General features: G+C 35.3%; 1 protein-coding gene across 2 annotated transcripts in view; it reads right to left on the bottom strand.

Moving 5' to 3' along the window:
- Positions 1–8,657: 8,657 nt before the first annotated feature.
- Positions 8,658–20,526, bottom strand: part of LOC149781391 (polyamine-transporting ATPase 13A3-like) — a 364,470-nt gene continuing 352,601 nt past the window's right edge. For both annotated transcript variants that reach the window (XM_089935485.1, XM_089935486.1), the window contains one exon: positions 8,658–17,633. In XM_089935485.1, the coding sequence (XP_089791611.1) occupies positions 17,464–17,633 (170 nt within the window). In that variant the 3' untranslated portion in view covers positions 8,658–17,463. The remainder of the gene's footprint in view (positions 17,634–20,526) is intronic.

Raw genomic sequence — 20,526 nt, 5'->3', positions numbered from 1 at the left:
ATATCTTGAGCTGAGATGCATCAGCTCCATTCGCAAATATCTTTCAGTTGATGCCACTAAAACACTTGTGTGTTTATTAGCACTTTCAAGACTGCACTATTGTAACTCTATCTGGTTCATCTCAATATCTACTTCAGAAACTTCAAAAAGTTCAAAACACAGCTGCTCGGATCATACTTAGAGTAATATGATCAGAGAATAACTCCCTGCTGCTCTGTACCCTAAAATGGCTATCCATTCAATCCAGAATCAAACACAAAATGTGTTCTCTGTGCTAAGTTTTACTGATGAACTCCAGTCCAATATACCTATCCAACCTCACCCATGTGTACCCACCAGCAAGATACTTACGCTCCTCTTCTGACAATCGTATACTCATTATTCCCACTATGAAAACAAAGTCATATGGACAACATTCTTTTGCATACCTGGGCCTAGCAATGTGTAATAAATTGCCCACTGAACTTAGACACAAAGACACAGTGATCTCATTCAAGAGTGCTCTTAAAACTCACTTATTTCGACTGCAAGAACAAACTTGAAGACCTAATAATGTCTCCTACCTTAAATATTTTCAACATGTTTTTTTATGTTTTTTAATTTCATTGTGTTTGTTTTTTGTAATAATATCATTATACATGTTTTTTACCTTATAGGTGTTGTCTAATGTTGTAAATCTCTTAGAGCTTCTAATGATTAGGTGCTATACAAAGTCGTCATTATTATTATTATTATTTTGATGTCCAAATATTCATCATTCATTTGTTGTATAAAAAATCAATATTTAGGTTGAACAAGAAATGTGAAGTTGCTAAATGGTTCCTCCAAAATCACATCCCTCCTTGACTGGTCCCATTCAAGTAAATAACTCCAGGATGAAGGGAGAAAGGAAATACATAAGATCCCATGCAAACTAGGTTGTAATCCTAAAATAAAAGCAGTATTGGGAGAATGGGAAAATTTGCAGATTATATATCTAAATTTTAGAGGAACTCATTAATAAACTTTTATGAAATGATATGAGACAAAATCATACTACAAAGTGTCCTATATACTGAACATCATCTTTGCTAGCCAAGAGTTGTAGATCCAGTTTGTTCCATACTGACCCATATAAAAAAATGCATTTTGAACAAGTGCACTCTTGTGTGTGAACCAGTTACTACCTGCTGCAATAAAAATAAAAATAAACTGACCAGTGATTATGTTCATTAGGCATCCTACTTCTCAGGTCTTCAATATGTCAAATTAAGCAATGTCCACATACAGTGATTGTAAAGAAAATGCTCGTGTAAAAATGTCTAAATTGGAGAAACTTGTGTATGTGTTCAAGCCTGCAGAGGCCACCATGTTGATACAAAACTGTCTTCTTTGGTAAAAGTAATGAGCAATCTAATTGGACCAGTTTCATTCAGATGCATCCAATCAGATAGTGGGGTTTAAGCATGCTTTCATCTAGTTACATAATATTTATACTAAAGTTTGATTTGAAATGACATGGATCAAGATCACCTGGCTAGAGAAGAAGACTGATTTGATGGCCCCACTCAGGCATCTGATCCAGGGATAGGAATGGTAAAGAGAGTGATGTAAATATGTGATGATATTTTAGTTTTAATGCAACTTTTGACTGCATGCAGAACAGATAGGGTAAATTCTAAAAGGTCTGAGTGTGATGATATAGTGGCTTGGTTAAACAGCTATGGTATAAGTGAAATGAAACTTTAACCAAAGCTTTAACCAAAATGTGTCCCTAGCAATTCTTGATGGCCTTGTTTAGCACCACCAATGGGCAGAAACTGGGTAAGTAATTACTGAGAGTGAAATACTGAAGAAAAAAAACTTGAATTAACTGAGATATCTACACATACACAAAAAGGCAGTAAGCTATGACATTTCTGATACTAAATGAGAGGTTATGCAAATACATGTGCTAAAGAAAACATTGAACTAAGAACATGAATTAAAATGTTATTCTTGACCCATGAACTCTCCCTTATGGAATCAGTGGCAGAAACCTGGAATCAGTGGAATGTACCAGTAGGGAGTATGTGATGGATGGTATTATATTCCAGTAGGGAGTATGTGATGGATGGTATTATATTCCAGTAGGGAGTATGTGATGGATGGTATTATATTCCAGTATGTGATGGACGATATTACATTCCAGTATGCGATGGATAATATTATATTCCAGTATGTGATGGATGATATTATATTCCAGTATGTGATGGATGATATTAAATTCCAGTATGTGATGGATGATATTACATTCCAGCATGTGATGGATGATATTATATTCCAGTATGTGATGGATGATATTATATTCCAGTATGTGATGGATGATATTATATTCCAGTATGTGATGGATGATATTATATTCCAGTAGGGAGTATGTGATGGATGATATTATATTCCAGTATGTGATGGATGATATTATATTCCAGTAGGGAGTATGTGATGGATGATATTATATTCCAGTATGTGATGGATGATATTATATTCCAGTAGGGAGTATGTGATGGATGATATTATATTCCAGTAGGGAGTATGTGATGGACAATATTATATTCCAGTATGTGATGGATGATATTATATTCCAGTATGTGATGGATGATATTATATTCCAGTAGGGAGTATGTGATGGATGATATTATATTCCAGTATGTGATGGATGATATTATATTCCAGTAGGGAGTTTGTGATGGATGATATTATATTCCAGTAGGGAGTATGTGACGGATGATATTATATTCCAGTAGGGAGTATGTGATGGATGATATTATATTACAGTAGGGAGTATGTGATGGATGATATTACATTACAGTATGTGATGGATGATATTATATTCCAGTAGGGAGTGTGTGATGGATGATATTATATTCCAGTATGTGATGAATGATATTATATTCCAGTAGGGAGTATGTGATGGATGATATTATATTCCAGTATGTGATGGATGATATTATATTCCAGTATGTGATGGATGATATTATATTCCAGTATGTGATGGATGATATTATATTCCAGTAGGGAGTATGTTATGGACGATATTATATTCCAGTAGGGAGTATGTGATGGATGATATTATATTCCAGTATGTGATGGATGATATTATATTCCAGTAGGGAGTATGTGATGGATGGTATTATATTCCAGTATGTGATGGATGATATTATATTCCAGTAGGGAGTATGTGATGCACGATATTATATTCCAGTAGGGAGTATGTGATGGATGATATTATATTCCAGTATGTGATGGATGATATTACATTCCAGTAGGGAGTATGTGATGGATGATATTATATTCCAGTAGGGAGTATGTGATGGATGATATTATATTCCAGTAGGGAGTGTGTGATGGATGATATTATATTCCAGTAGGGAGTATGTGATGGATGACATTATATTCCAGTAGGGAGTATGTGATGGATGATATTACATTCCAGTATGTGATGGACGATATTATATTCCAGTATGTGATGGATGATATTATATTCCAGTAGGCAGTATGTGATGGATGATATTATATTCCAGTAGGGATTATGTGATGGATGATATTATATTCCAGTATGTGAGGGATGATATTATATTCCTGTAGGGAGTATGTGATGGATGATATTACATTCCAGTATGTGATGGATGATATTATATTCCAGTAGGGAGTATGTGATGGGTGATATTATATTCCAGTAGGGAGTATGTGATGGATGATATTACATTCCAGTATGTGATGGATGATATTATATTCCAGTATGTGATGGATGATATTATATTCCAGTAGGGATTATGTGATGGATGATATTATATTCCAGTAGGGAGTATGTGATGGGTGATATTATATTCCAGTAGGGAGTATGTGATGGATGATATTATATTCCAGTATGTGATGGATGATATTATATTCCAGTAGGGAATATGTGATGGGTGATAGTATTTTCCAGTAGGGAGTATGTGATGGATGATATTACATTCCAGTAGGGAGTATGTAATGGATGATATTACATTGAAGTAGGGAGTATGTGATGGATGATACCATATTCCAGTATGTGATGGATGATATTATATTCCAGTATGTGATGGATGATATTATATTCCAGTATGTGATGGATGATATTATATTCCAGTATGTGATGGATGATATTATATTCCAGTATGTGATGGATGATATTATATTCCAGTAGGGAGTATGTGATGGATGATATTACATTCCATTAGGGAGTATGTGACGGATGAGATTATATTCCAGTAGGGAGTATGTGATGGATGATATTATATTCCAGTATGTGATGGATGATATTATATTCCAGTAGGGAGTATGTGATGGGTGATATTATATTCCAGTATGTGATGGATGATATTATATTCCAGTAGGGAGTATGTGATGGGTGATATTATATTCCAGTAGGGAGTATGTGATGGATGATATTACATTCCAGTAGGGAGTATGTAATGGATGATATTACATTGAAGTAGGGAGTATGTGATGGATGATACCATATTCCAGTATGTGATGGATGATATTATATTCCAGTAGGGAGTATGTGATGGATGATATTATATTCCAGTATGTGATGAATGATATTATATTCCAGTAGGGAGTATGTGATGGATGATATTATATTCCATTAGGGAGTATGTGATGGATGAGATTATATTCCAGTAGGGAGTATGTGATGGATGATATTATATTCCAGTATGTGATGGATGATATTATATTCCAGTAGGGAGTATGTGATGGGTGATATTATATTCCAGTATGTGATGGATGATATTATATTCCAGTAGGGAGTATGCGATGGATGATATTATATTCCAGTATGTGACGGATGATATTATATTCCAGTAGGGAGTATGTGATGGATGATATTACATTCCATTAGGGAGTATGTGATGGATGAGATTATATTCCAGTAGGGAGTATGTGATGGATGATATTATATTCCAGTAGGGAGTATGTGATGGATGATATTATATTCCAGTAGAGAGTATATGATGGATGACATTATATTCCAGTAGGGAGTATGTGATGGATGATATTATATTCCAGTATGTGATGGATGATATTACATTCCAGTAGGGAGTATGTGATGGATGATATTATATTCCAGTATGTGATGGATGATATTATATTCCAGTATGTGATGGATGATATTATATTCCAGTAGTTAGTATGTGATGGATGATATTACATTCCAGTATGTGATGGATGATATTATATTCCAGTAGGGAGTATGTGATGGATCACATTATATTCCAGTAGGGAGTATGTGATGGATGATATTACATTCCAGTAGGGAGTATGTCATGGATGATATTATATTCCAGTAGGGAGTATGTGATGGATCACATTATATTCCAGTAAAGAGTATGTGATGGATGAAAATACATTCCAGTAGGGAGTATGTGATGGATGATATTATATTCCAGAATGTGATGGATGATATTACATTCCAGTAGGGAGTATGTGATGTATGTGAGGGAGTATATGATGGATGATATTATATTCCAGTAGGGAGTATGTGATGGATCACATTATATTCCAGTAGGGAGTATGTGATGGATGAAAATACATTCCAGTAGGGAGAATGTGATGGATGATATTATATTCCAGAATGTGATGGATGATATTATATTCCAGAATGTGATGGATGATATTACATTCCAGTAGGGAGTATGTGATGTATGTGAGGGAGTATATGATGGATGATATTATATTCCAGTAGGGAGTATGTGATGGATGATATTATATTCCAGTATGTGATGGATGATATTATATTCCAGTATGTGATGGATGATATTATATTCCAGTATGTGATGGATGATATTATATTCCAGAATGTGATGGATGATATTATATTCCAGTATGTGATGGATGATATTATATTCCAGTATGTGATGGATGATATTATATTCTAGTATGTGATGGATGATATTATATTCCAGTAGGGTGTATGTGATGGATGATATTACATTCCAGCAGAGAGTATGTGATGGATGATATTATATTCCAGTATGTGATGGATGATATTATATTCCAGTATGTGATGGATGATATTATATTCCAGTATGTGATGGATGATATTATATTCCAGTATGTGATGGATGATATTATATTCCAGTATGTGATGGATGATATTATATTCCAGTATGTGATGGATGATATTATATTCCAGAATGTGATGGATGACATTATATTCCAGAATGTGATGGATGATATTATATTCCAGAATGTGATGGATGATATTACATTCCAGTAGGGAGTATGTGATGTATGTGAGGGAGTATATGACGGATGATATTATATTCCAGTAGGGAGTATGTGATGGATGATATTATATTCCAGTATGTGATGGATGATATTATATTCCAGTATGTGATGGATGATATTATATTCCAGTAGGGTGTATGTGATGGATGATATTACATTGCAGCAGGGAGTTTGTGATGGATGATATTATATTTCAGCAGGGAGTATGTGATGGATGATATTATATTCCAGTATGTGATGGATGATATTATATTCCAGTATGTGATGGATGATATTATATTCCAGTATGTGATGGATGATATTATATTCTAGTATGTGATGGATGATATTATATTCCAGTAGGGTGTATGTGATGGATGATATTACATTCCAGCAGAGAGTATGTGATGGATGATATTATATTTCAGCAGGGAGTATGTGATGGATGATATTATATTCCAGTATGTGATGGATGATATTATATTCCAGTATGTGATGGATGATATTATATTCCAGTATGTGATGGATGATATTATATTCCAGAAAAGTATGTGATGGATGATATTATATTCCAATAGGGAGTATGTGATGGATGATATTATATTCCAAATATGAAATGAATTGGGAGTTTAAGAAAAGCTGTACACAAACACACCAATAGTGTGTGTGTGTGTTAGATTGTTAACATAGCTTTAACAATTTTTCAATCACATCGCTATGATGTCTGCAGTGTGGCAGTCTGTAGTGATGCTTAGCACTGGAGCATCATGCCACAAAAATGTAGCATCATGTCCCACCCAATCACATTATCCTGACACCAGGATGACCAGTCCTAACACTAACCTCTTAATGCTGAACACAACACAAGGCAGCTGTTAGTATCATTTTCTAAGTCCTTGGTATGACTCAGCCTGGGTTCAATCCCACAATCCTTCTTTATCCAAGTTTGATGCTCTAACCACTTAAGCCACACAAACAGACAACCAAGCACTAGAAGCTCATAAATAAAACTAATCACTGTTACATGTTTAATTGACCATAATGAATTAAAAGTGAGAAATAAAATTAAGACATTTTTCTGGGGAAAGCTATGCCAGGGAAAAATTAAATCAAAAGATTAAATGAAATTACTAATCTTGGCACCCATTCCACTTTTGAAATATGTTCAGAATCTGATTACCTATCAGTTGTCACAGCATAGTTAGCAGGGAGTACTGAATGTATATAGCATGGAAATGGTACTTTGCCATAGCAAAGTTAGCAAGGAACAGGGAGTACTGCATGTTTATACTATGGAGATGGTACTTTGCCATAGCATAGTTAGCAAGGAACAGGGAGTACTGCATCTTTATACTATGGAAAGAGTACTTTGTCATAGCATGGTCAGCAATGAACAGGGAGTACTGAAAGTTTATACTATGGAAAGGGTACTTTGTCATAGCATGGTTAGCAATGAACAGGAAGTAATGCATGTTTATACCATGGAATAGCTACTTTGTAAGGAGTACTCCATTCCTTATTAACAAACTTTATTATAATTTGGACTATCCCATATATATATACAGTAATCGTGGGTAAATAGTTAAAGAAAATATAACTGCATACAATAACTGAATGAAGGAAATTATTGGAAATGAGGTAGTATTTATAAACCCAAAACTTCTAACCATTAATACATTTGTTTTTGTATTATTTATGTGGTACCAGTTTTTATGGATTTTCTGTTTGGTACAGACCAAAAATTTAGAATTCCAGCAAATAATACTCTTCTATGGACACAAAGTACACAGTCCATGGTATAAACATGCAGTAGTCCCTGTTTCTTGTTAACCATGCTATGACAAAAATGTTTGATATTATTTATGTCCAATGCAATCAAAACAACATACCTTCAAATGTATGCAGTGAATAAAAGTAGTTCTTCTTTAACATAACAAACGTCAAAATTTTGAGTTTGTTACTCTATGATAATTAACTTCTTTAACCCATAATACCGAATTGGAAATTATGGCAATGATTCACAGCAGTTTTCATAACATCAAAATACAATTCTAACTTATTCCTTTCTTTGTACAGAGTAAACCTCATTATTGTAATCACATTCATGCATAATAAGTTTCTTAAAAATTCCATGGAAATTATTGCTATTTTTTAAAATTTCTTATACGGAATAAAGCTCACTATTATATGTACATTCTTGGATATTAATGAGGTTGATTCCATCTAAGATGGAATTTTCATTTGATACATGTTTGAATAGACCCAAGGGGTTTTATTTATCTGTACATTATTTATGGAAGAAACTGCATGATTAGTAATGTCAGCGAGGTTTATTCCATCCAAATATAAATGCATTTCTAGTTCATAAAACCTTTGGTAAATATAATGTATAAATGACTCATAAATTTATAATTATTTCATGATTTATTTCTCTTTGTATAAATATTGTTATTTTACATTAAATGATATACAAAAGGAGGATGTGAAATTAGACATTGAAAGTGTAAAGTTAATAAAAGTACCCTTTATTTTGCTATAATTTACAAATGGATTAAGTCTAGTGGATGAACAAGAATAATTATTTTACATTAAATAATATAAATATCCTGCACACAGAAAATGTCTGCTCCATAATGTTATACAAAATAATTCATTATTTCGTGCAAAGAGTAATACATGTTCCTGCATTACTTCCTCACTGAGCAAAGAAAAAGGCAATAATAAAGTTTAGAAGCATGTGCAAATAAGGTAATGGCTAAAAAAATACACAAATATATATTTTATAGACTGACATTTGAGACATTATTGGTATGTTTTTGTTGTGCCCAGTTTATTAAAGACATTTATTTTGGACCAAAGGACTTGAACAATCTGATGAACTTTCGTTTGTACATTGTTTATATGGACAGATTATACCCTGAACTATTCTTTGAGTGGGCTTAGGTACCAAAACTTGAAGATGATTCATAATTTCAAGCTCATTCCAATTATTTCCACACAGAAATTATGCATTGTATGCCTATAAAGTTTCTAAGAGTACATGGACAACAGAGGGCGACATTATAGGCACTTAATTTCAAGAAATAAAGGTATTTTTTCCTGTACTTATTATCTTAAGTGTTGCTTACAAATCCAGTGATTTATCATACACTGTTATTATTACATAGATGATTTTTCTCAGGAGAAATTTAGCGATTACCTATATAGTTACCAAATTTTCCCCACCTAGTTCAATACATATTATACGTTCTTCCATACTCTTGTATTTAGAACCTTCACCCTCAAAAGTACCAAGCCCCATATTTTATATGAACTATGATGGATGATATTATTTCCTGGGAAAAACATCCCTTTCAGTGGTCTAGAAAATTCATCTATTCAGACAGAATGTTCTATATTGGTCATTGAAAAAGATTTTTTTTTAGCACACTAAGGGTTTTGAACTAGGTTCACCTGTTTGTTAAATGACCTTATATACCACAAGACTATGCAATCATCCTGACAAATTACATTCAAATATCTGGGTCATATGTGATCTAGGTTTATTGACAGCAGGACAAAAATTTACAATACTTACATACAGTTCATTTTTCAAATGAAATTTTATATTGGAAAATACAACAATGTAGTATATCATTTTTCCAAGCATCGATGTGATCATGATCATTAGGAAATTATAAATCCCCCGAGTTGGATGATTGGGGGAAATTTAGCGATATTGCTTTCAAAAATATCACCCAGGAAAAGGTCTTGTGTTTGCACTGTGAGCACAATGTGTTCTCAAAAATGGCATTCAGACACAAAAAAATGTATATATAAATTTGGGGGTGGGTGCATCAACTATTTATTCTATGAATTTCCATTGATCAAGGGAATGATATTCTTGCCTATCCAACAATATGGACCTTTTTGATCTTACTCACATATTTTATTTTTATGAATTTTTATATTAGGCAGGTGTATGCAACATTAAAGTGGTGCATAAAAACTGTCCCCTGAACACTTAGATCTGAGACACAAAAGTCTAAAACCCTGACAAAATATTGGACCCTGACCACAAGTGAATCTGGGGTGTAAACAAATTAGGTCCCCAAAAATACGTTTTCCATTTGTATTTTGTAATGCAAGTAGAAAATCCAGATTATTTAGTACCATTGTAGAGCTACATCTGTCTACTTTTCTGTAATACCACCCACTTTGGTGTAACTTATATGACCTTGATGCTACAGAGCTCAGAAGTAGGGTACTATCTCCTGATGCTTAAACAGGGCACTAGGGATTAATGAGTTAACAAAGATTTTTGAATTTCTTACAAACTGTCATGGAATTACTCATTTTGTAATTTATGTGCAATGTTGATGCACAAATGATTAAATATGCAAGGAATATTCAAATTTGGTGATGTCATAACAATTCACCCATTAATAACTTGCATTGTTTATATTTCAGTAAAGATAAAAACCAAGTCCCTTGAAGGGTCTGATACCCACTGGCCAAAATGAAAATGGGAATACTTAGTTAGTCCATTTTCTTTTATACTATGTCTATAATATATCTTACATACAATTTTAATTAAAATATCAAAAGAAGTTGTATGGTGAAAGCTATGACCACCTACCCATGTTGATATAGCCATCCAGTTGGGAGGAGTACTATAACAAGACTTTCATAAAAGCCACAATATGGGCCAATGTTTTTTAGGACCATCTGGACACCATAAGAACTTTTCCATTTAATAGTAGTGATAAATAGATTTTAAAAATGGCTGCCATACAGCCATATTTGATGTCAAATTGGTGCCATTTTCATTAAGAACCAACCAAACATCATAAGAAGTCTTTTTGGTGAGCAATACCCAGTGTGTATATGACATTTTGATGAGGAGTAGTAATAAGTTTTTCAAGATGGCTGTCATGGTGGCCATATTAGTTATTAGATTGACACCATTTTTGCTTACTTGTAATCATAAGTGTTCTGGTTTTTGTTGAAATAACTCTGCATTCATAAGAATTAGTGATAACATGATTGTCAATGCGGCTAACTGGCTATCAGACTGACATTACTTTCTTTTTGGACCAACAAGATATGATAAATAGACTTTTAGTGAGAATGCCATTCTGTTTTTAAAGATGCCTGCTCTAGTGACCATATTGGATGTCCAAGTGGCACCATTTTCATTTAAGACCATCTAGGAATCATAAGATGTCTTGCAGTGAAAACCCATTCAGGAGTAGGAACTGAAGTGATACAGCTGGTAGAGTATCTGCCTCCCAATTCAAGAGTTATGGGTATAATACCAACCAAAGTAGCCCAATTAGTCTGCCTTAGCTTGTTGCTAGGAAATCCACTTAGCTCCCATTTCCTTGGCATGAAGTAGTAATTCAAACTTGTGCTAACAGACAGACCGAGGATCCCCATAGGTTCTGCTATGAATAGCTAAATCAATTAAGTTGACTGTGTGAAAAGTTTCATCATTAAGAAAAGAAATAAAATTAAAAAAATTTCACTAAAACTACATCAAGCAACAAAGAACATACAATATACAGATTGACAACTCACAAAATTATATGCGGAAAATATTTCAAATTTACATGACTTTCAGACCATTAATACTAAAACACTTTTATTTAACATATTGCAAAATTAGAAATATAACTTGATATCTTTTAATGGATGATGTACCACACTGCCTAAAATGAAGTAGTAATACAAACAGGTATGTAAGAATATGGAAGGATTATAGGTGGGACATGAAAATAGCTTCACCCAGTGACATTTAAATAGTAAATCAAGACTACTTATGCAAGGAATTGAGTAAACTAAATGCCCCTAGTTGTGGGACATGAGAAGAACTTCCATCCAGTGACCTTTGATAGTAAATAATGACTGCATATGGAAAGAATAAAACTAAATGCCCCTAGTTGTGGGACATGAGAAGAACTTCCATCCAGTGACCTTTGATAGCAAATAATGACTGCATATGGAATGAATAAAACTAAATGCCCCTAGTTGTGGGACATGAGAAGAACTTCCATCCAGTGACCTTTGATAGCAAATAATGACTGCATATGGAAAGAATAAAACTAAATGCCCCTAGTTGTGGGACATGAGAAGAACTTCCATCCAGTGACCTTTGATAGCAAATAATGACTGCATATGGAAAGAATAAAACTAAATGCCCCTAGTTGTGGGACATGAAAATAACTTCATCCAGTTACCTTTGAGAGTAAATATTAACTAAGTATGGAAGGAATAGAGTAAAACTATATGCCCCTATCAATGTAATGGTTGGAATCAGTGACATTTCACAGTAAATAAAGACTACTTATACAATGTAAGTGTCATTTACAAATTGTGATGTGGAATATAATAATAAACAAAATGTAAAAATATATTAAAAAGTACATTTATGTGAGCAATGTTCCTCCCTTCAATAAGTAAATAAGTCTTGATCACTATCAATCAAGTATTTGAAAAACACAAACCCATATATTTTTAACTTTTGTTCCTCTACCAACACTAATATCAGAAACAAGCTACTGTATTTACCTGTTTATAACGTATACCCATCTTTGCATAGCATCGATTTAGCTCTATCATATCATAATGCTTCAGTAGGTATGGGTCCTTATTGTTTGCATTATTATAAAATTAAGGTTGTACCATGGATAAAGACAAACAGAATCAACCATATATTATACCATAGTATATTATATTTTATAATTATTTTTGTAGTGCCAACATAATCATCACAATAATAAGAAAAAGTTTATACTTGCAACAAAAGGATCAAATTTAGCCTAATATCATTCACCTGGCTGATATCTACCAGATAACAAAATGTAAGATGGTTGGACAAGAAATCTGAATCGGTAATGTACTTTTTTTAAAATTTCTTACAATATTGTTAATTGTTTATAATAAAGAAACTAGTATTTCAAGATTTATGAAGAAATAGTTATCTATCTTCATCAATATTTGATACCACATCAGAATCATTTGTCCAATATTGCAAGGCCCCTTTTGTATAATGCTTTCTATCAAAGTTTTTCAAATTTGGTTTAGCATTTGTCCATTATTGTAAGGCCCCTTTGAAATAATGCTTTATATACATTTTTGTCAAATTTGGTTAAGCATTTGTCTAATATTGTAAGGCCCCTTTGGTATAATGCTTTCTATCAAAGTTTTTCAAATTTGGTTTAGCATTTGTCCATTATTGTAAGGCCCCTTTGAAATAATGCTTTATATACATTTTTGTCAAATTTGGTTTAGCATTTGTCCAATATTGCAAGGCCCCTTTTGTATAATGCTTTCTATCAAAGTTTTTCAAATTTGGTTTAGCATTTGTCCATTATTGTAAGGCCCCTTTGAAATAATGATTTATATACATTTTTGTCAAATTTGGTTTAGCATTTGTCCAATATTGCAAGGTCCCTTTTGTATAATGCTTTCTATCAAAGTTTTTCAAATTTGGTTTAGTATTTGTCCAATATTGTAAGGCCCCTTTGAAATAATGCTTTATATACATTTTTGTCAAATTTGGTTAAGCATTTGTCTAATATTGTAAGGCCCCTTTGGTATAATGCTTTCTATCAAAGTTTTTTAAATTTGGTTTAGCATTTGTCTGGATAAAAATGTGAAATAATTTTCTATTCGTAATAGTTGCAGCCATACCTGATCCTGGAATGGCATTATCTGAAACGTATTCTAGATAGGACACATGCTTCAAAACTGATCAAATTTTGTTGAACTTTCTTTTTAGAAGGTTTGATTAAAGATTTCTATTTTTAGTAACAAAATCCATATTTGACAACATACTGGCATGATTTAAATAAACTTTAATATCCAATCATGCCACAGTGCTTGCTGTAGAATTTGGTCAGATTTTATTGAGAGGTTATTGAGAAGACATTTTAAAGGATTTTTTATATTTTGTTGTAGTAGACATATTTGACTGTGTAACTATAAATCTGAAGGCCTTTGATACCAGAATGCTTTCTGTCCAATGAAGTCAATTTCTACTAAGTTTCTAATTACAGTTTATCTATTTTAAGTAACAGTATCCATAATTGATTGTGGATTGGCATTGGCAGTGGATTTGTACAAATTAAAAGTTCTTTTATACACCCCTCCATCGATAACACGCATACAACAGGGTCCAAAAACATAGCCCACACTATAAACAAGGGCAAGAGAAACCTCCAAAAATAAGTGATCCATCCTTGCTGGACATTAAGCAAAATGCAGGACGGTGTGTGTATAAATTTACTGTTTAATGTCTGGTACCTCATTTTACAATCACGTCAAGAATACTTGTCAACAAAGCAGTTTTTTAATGAAGTTGTTTGTTATTCTGTATCAATTACATTTATTTTCAAGCTGCACAACATCTGAAATATTGTTAACATTGATTAGTCTGGTTTCCTGTTTCACAAATGGCTATGAAGTTCTAAACAGGGATTATTCAAAATGAGGACCAGACTAATTGTTGACACACCATGAAACCAGCTTACTTATTCCAAAAAATATTGACACTGATTTCGTAAAACATTGAGACTAAATTTTTTGTAACTCAATTATCAAAATATTAATGATGCAATTTCTTTGCATATATTAGGGATACTTCTACTAATCCTTGAGGATATGTCAGAGTACCAATTCCGAAATTCTTTGAAACTCTCTTGTCCACAATGATCCTATGTAAAACAAAGTTCTTTACTTAACAAAGTATTCAGTCTTTGTGGCCTTGCTATCTTACATCACATTTATGAATGAGTAGGTTAATTTAAGGTCGTTTAGTTATATTACATACACAATAACATTTAAAACTGTGTTTGACTGATCAAATGGAATGAATTCAACCAATTTATGACTGGGGTCACTAGATCTTATGCATCAGGATTATCATGCCTTTTACCTTTTCTTTTATTCAACCTCCTTTATTTGATACAAAATGTGCAATTAATGTGGTAAGACAAAGGAGGTCAGCTTTTAATTCAGTACAACCATAAAACAAATACTACTGTCAGCCAGGTGTCAATTACGGTTGGCACTTAATTAAGTTCTCAGCGAAATGCTCAAAGACATAGCTGTTACGGTCAATTGATGCATTTTATGTTTGAATATAAGTGGGGAAATGATCACAGACATAGCTGTTATGGTCAATTGATGCATTTTATGTTTGAATATAAGTGGGGAAATGCTCACAGACATAGCTGTTATGGTCAATTGATGCATTTTATGTTTGAATATAAGGGGGGAAATGCTCACAGACATAGCTGTTATGGTCAATTGATGCATTTTATGTTTGAATATAAGGGGGGAAATGCTCACAGACATAGCTGTTATGGTCAATTGATGCATTTTATGTTTGAATATAAGTGGGGAAATGCTCACAGACATAGCTGTTACAGTCAATTGATGCATTTTATGTTTGAATATAAGTGGGGAAATGCTCACAGACATAGCTGTTATGGTCAATTGATGCATTTTATGTTTGAATATAAGTGGGGAAATGCTCACAGACATAGCTGTTATGATCAATTGATGCATTTTACGTTTGAATATAAGTGGGGAAATGCTCACAGACATAGCTGTTATGGTCAATTGATGCATTTTATGTTTGAATATAAGTGGGGAAATGCTCACAGACAGCTGTTACAGTCAATTAATGCATTTTATGTTTGAATATAAGTGGGGAAATGCTCACAGACAAAGCTGTTATGGTCAATTGATGCATTTTATGTTTGAATACAAGTGGGCACATTGCATGATGATTACACCTAAACTAAACTAAACAATAGAACTAAAACATAAATTTTGCTTGATAAAAAATTATTTAATTGATATTTATTTATTAAAGTAATGCCTCTAATAGACATAAGTGATATTTTCATAGATCAAAAAAACTTTGGTTGAATATCATTATTTATGGTGTACTAAGAGGGTCATTTGAAAAAAACATGACTTCTTATTAAACGTTGACAATTTCATAATGTTGATTAAAATTTCCAAGTCCAATCTACCATTTTCAACAATAAAGTGTGTGATACATCAGTGTTTCATTTACCAATTTTGATTGTGATTTCTTCAAGTTCAACAATTAGGGCTAAAATAATTTGCATTATAAGCGGGTTTGCAAGTTACCAGGGCATGAGTTATCAAGGGAGTGGTATACCAGGGTGCTTTCTTTAAAGTTTGGCTAAATTCTGTCCAGCATTTTGTCACAAATAAATGTTTTATATTTGTAGCAACAGTGGCCATATTTGATGGAAGCCTCATTTGTATAAAACTGTAATCCTTTGCTGGTATGCTTTGTCTCATATCTGGAAAAGTGGAATCAGCAGTACATGAGACAGTGTTGTTTCATGAGGTTTTAGTCTTAGCAGTGGCATATTTTTTGCCTGATTGGCTTTATCTGTTCAAAACTGAAATGTCTCGAGACCAGAATACTTGGCCAAATTCTACTAAGCAGAGTCATCCAAACATTTTTTTCATTTTCATTACCAATGGTCTTATTTGATGGTGGACCAGCACCATCTGTATGAATTTAAAAGGAATCATTCCAGGATTGTTTCTGCTAAACCTGAAATATCATTTACAAGCCTGTCTATGCTTAGTAAAAGTGCTATATTTGATGGCAGATAAACAGAATTCAAACAAACTTTAAAGGCTTTTATGCCAGGATCATCTGTGCCAAGTTGGTTTTAAAATGGTCAGAAGGTTTCTTGGTAGACATTCCAAAGAGCAATTGTTGATGATCAACAGTTGTAACAGTGCCTATATATGATAGCAGGTAGACATCATTTTTAAAACAATTTGAAAGGCATTCATGTCTGGTAGTTTCCTATCAAATTAATGTAAACTCTGAAGTGGTTTTCTACTTTTATTAATTATAGCTATATTTGATCACAGATCATTATCATTTGTATCAATTCTTTAGCCCAGGATGTTCAATGCTACATTTAGTCAATGCTGGTCCAGTGACTTTTATTTAGACATTCTTTAAATATATAAATGTTGACAATATGCATGGTAAAAAAAATAGCATTATATAGAATGTTATACTTTGTAACCATTATCTTTTGAAAAAGATTATGGGAAGAATTAAAAAAAGATAAAAGTAATAAACCAAATGGAGGGGAACATATACTATAGTATGTTATATTTTATGACTTTAACACAAGAGAACTATCTCTGCAGTTATAGATGCTACAATTTTGTAATATTTTGTAAGTCCTGATATACTTTTGCCTCATAAGCAGGGTTGATTTTTCCTCCATTCATGTCCAGTTTAACATCCTGGTACTTCACCAATTTATCAGTCTCAGGAACAGGTACATAGTTGGAGTAACTCTGACCCATTGATTTCCTCAGAGATCCTAACAAAAGAATGACATGTTTTAAATGATTTATTAGTCACACATATATCTGAGTTTTCATGAAGAAAACAAGACACAGATCTGAACATATTTACAACAGTTTATTTGTTTAAAGTGCAAGTAACCAGATCAAAATTCAATCTTTGAATATTTTCTTGTCTAATGATTCCTAAAATATCTCATAAAGAAATGCCCCATATGGCTTGTGTCTCTGATTGCCTCAGTCAACTAAAATCCAGCTCTTAGCCTTCGTGAGTGGCTTAGCTTTGAAGTCCAGCGGACCATGATTTCCACTAACGGGAGAAGGGGTGAAGGCAGGCCACTGGCGCCTTAAAATTAGTTGCTTCGGGTAGATGGGACTCATAAACTTTGGATGGTAGCTCATCTAGAAGGTAACTCCGATTCCGAACGTCTACTGCCTTGCGGCTGTACCCACTCATGGGAAAGGCTAAGGGAGTAAACCCCAACAGAAAATCTGGAGACGGAGTCCCTAAGGCAGTCTGACATTGACTTCAATGTCATTCTGGCAACTCCTGCGATGCCGTTGGTGCCAAGCTGTATCGGCATTCGGCATTCCCTTGGGCCCACCAGCTGCATGGAGAGGGGGGATCTGATGCATGGACAACAGCTGATTCTCCATTCCACCATACCCAGGCTTCATAGCTCCACTGGAGAGGACACTCCAGCATCATTGTACAGCATCAGCACAACACAAGAAGTAGCAGTTTACCAGTTCTAAGTCAAAGCTCAACTGGCGTAGAGCTTGGCGCCAGGGGTTACTTCTGACGGTGTTAGAGATCACCATGTCTCACTGGACAGCTACTGCCCACCTCAAGCTGGGCAACCTCCAGTCAGTAAGGTGCTGCCCGCCATGGCCTGCCTGCTTCACTGGGTGTGTGGAGCTTAGAAACCATCTCAACAAGTGGGCCACAAACTCCGCACCAGGAAAGACTCAAGGAAGAAATAAGAAGACTCCAGCTCTTTGTTTTGCAACTTGGAACATCAGGACCATGTGTCCTGGAGTGACTGCTGACCTACAGCAGATCGACGATGCACAGAAGACTGCTGTCTTTGAGAGAGAACTCTCCCGACTGAACATCGACATTGCCTGCCTCCAGGAGACCCGACTGGCTGACAGCGGCACCATCAGGGAAGCCAATTACACGTTCTTTTGGCAGGTGAAGCCCTTATATGAACCTAGGCAGCACAGTGTAGGCTTTGCCATAAAGAACATGCTAGTTGCCTTCATTGAACCACCATCATCAGGTACTGAGAGAATCCTTGCCCTCCGGCTGTCAACATCCTTAGGCTCGATCAACATCTTCAGCGTGTACACCCCAACCCTCTGCTCCACCCATGAGGAGAAAGACAAGTTCTCTGAGGCTCTGGATCAGGCAATATCCAGTATCCCCAACAATGAAGGCCTCTACTTACTTGGAGACTTCAATGCTAGAGTGGGAGCTGACCATGAGGTCTGGTCCACCTGTCTCGGCTTTTACGGAAGAGGCAAGATCAATGAGAATGGTCAGTGATTGCTGGAGATGTGCTGCTTCCACAGCCTATGTGTGACCAACACTTTCTTCAAATGCAAGGAGATCCACCAGGTGTCATGGAGACACCCATGCTCACACCACTGGCACCAGCTAGACCTCGTCATCACCAGGTATGCAGAACTGGCCAGTGTCCTCCTCACCTGCAGCTACCACAGTGCCGACTGCTACATGGACCATTCTCTCATGGCCAGCAAGGTGCAAATATTATCCAAGAAGCTGCACCATGCCAAGAAGAAGGGTCACCCATGCATCAACACCTGCTGTGCCAGCAACCCAGAGAAAACACAGCAGTTCAGCAGCAAACTGCAGGAAGCTCTCACCAAAGTGACACCTGATGACACCATTGACTCAAAGTGGTCCCACCTCTGTGACTCTGTATACAATTCAGCCATCACAACTTACAGGAAGAGGGAGTGAAAAAATGTCAACTGGTATGAGGCAAACTGGGAGGAAATGGAGCCTGTGACTGAGGCAAAGATGAAAGCCCTCCTGGCATACAAGGCTGCACCTAGCCCCAGAACACTACAAGCCCTCAGGACTGCAAGGAACAATGCCCAGAAGACCACCCGCCACTGTGCCAACACCTACTGGCTGAACCTTTGCACCAGTATACAGACAGCTGCCAACACCAGGAATGCAAGAGGAATGTATGAGGGCATCAAAAAGGTGACAGGCTCCCCCACCTCCAAGACCGCCCCCCTCAAGTCCAAGATGGGCGAAGTCATCACAGACCAGGGAAAACAACTGCAGCGATGGGTTGAGCACTATCTCAAGCTATATGCAACCAAAAACAAAGTCACTGACACTGCCCAGGATGCCATTCCAGACCTGCCTGTCATGGAGGAACTAGACACACAGCCCACCCTGGAAGAACTCGAAAAAACTATCGACTGCCTTGCCTGTGGGAAGGCTCCTGGAAGCAACAGCAATCCACCTTAAGTCCTCAAGAGCAGGAAACCAACACTGCTCTAGCCCCTACACATACTCCTCTGCCTCTGCTGAGAACAGGTATGCATCCCACAGGACATGTGTGATGCCAACATCATCACTCTGTACAAGAACAAAGGAGACCGTAGGGACTGCAACAACTACTAGGGCATCTCCCTCCTCAGCATTGTCAGAAAGGCTTTCGCCCGTGTTGCCTTGGCACGCTTGCAGATCCTAGCCTCCCACATCTACCCAGAGTCCCAGTGTGGATTTCGAGCCAGCAGGTCAACTGTAGACATGATCTTCTCACTACGCCAGCTGCAGGAGAAGTGTCATGAGCAGCAGATGCCCCTCTACATTGCCTTCATAGACCTGATGAAGGCATTTGACCTGGTCAGTCGGAGTGGACTCTT

This window comes from Sinohyriopsis cumingii, chromosome 15, assembly GCF_028554795.1.
Source record: "Sinohyriopsis cumingii isolate HCF-2022 chromosome 15, ASM2855479v2, whole genome shotgun sequence".
Taxonomy (NCBI): Eukaryota; Metazoa; Mollusca; class Bivalvia; order Unionida; family Unionidae; genus Sinohyriopsis; species Sinohyriopsis cumingii.
The sequence above is the reverse complement of the archived record's forward strand: the minus strand, read 5'-3'. Positions and strand labels throughout refer to the sequence as shown.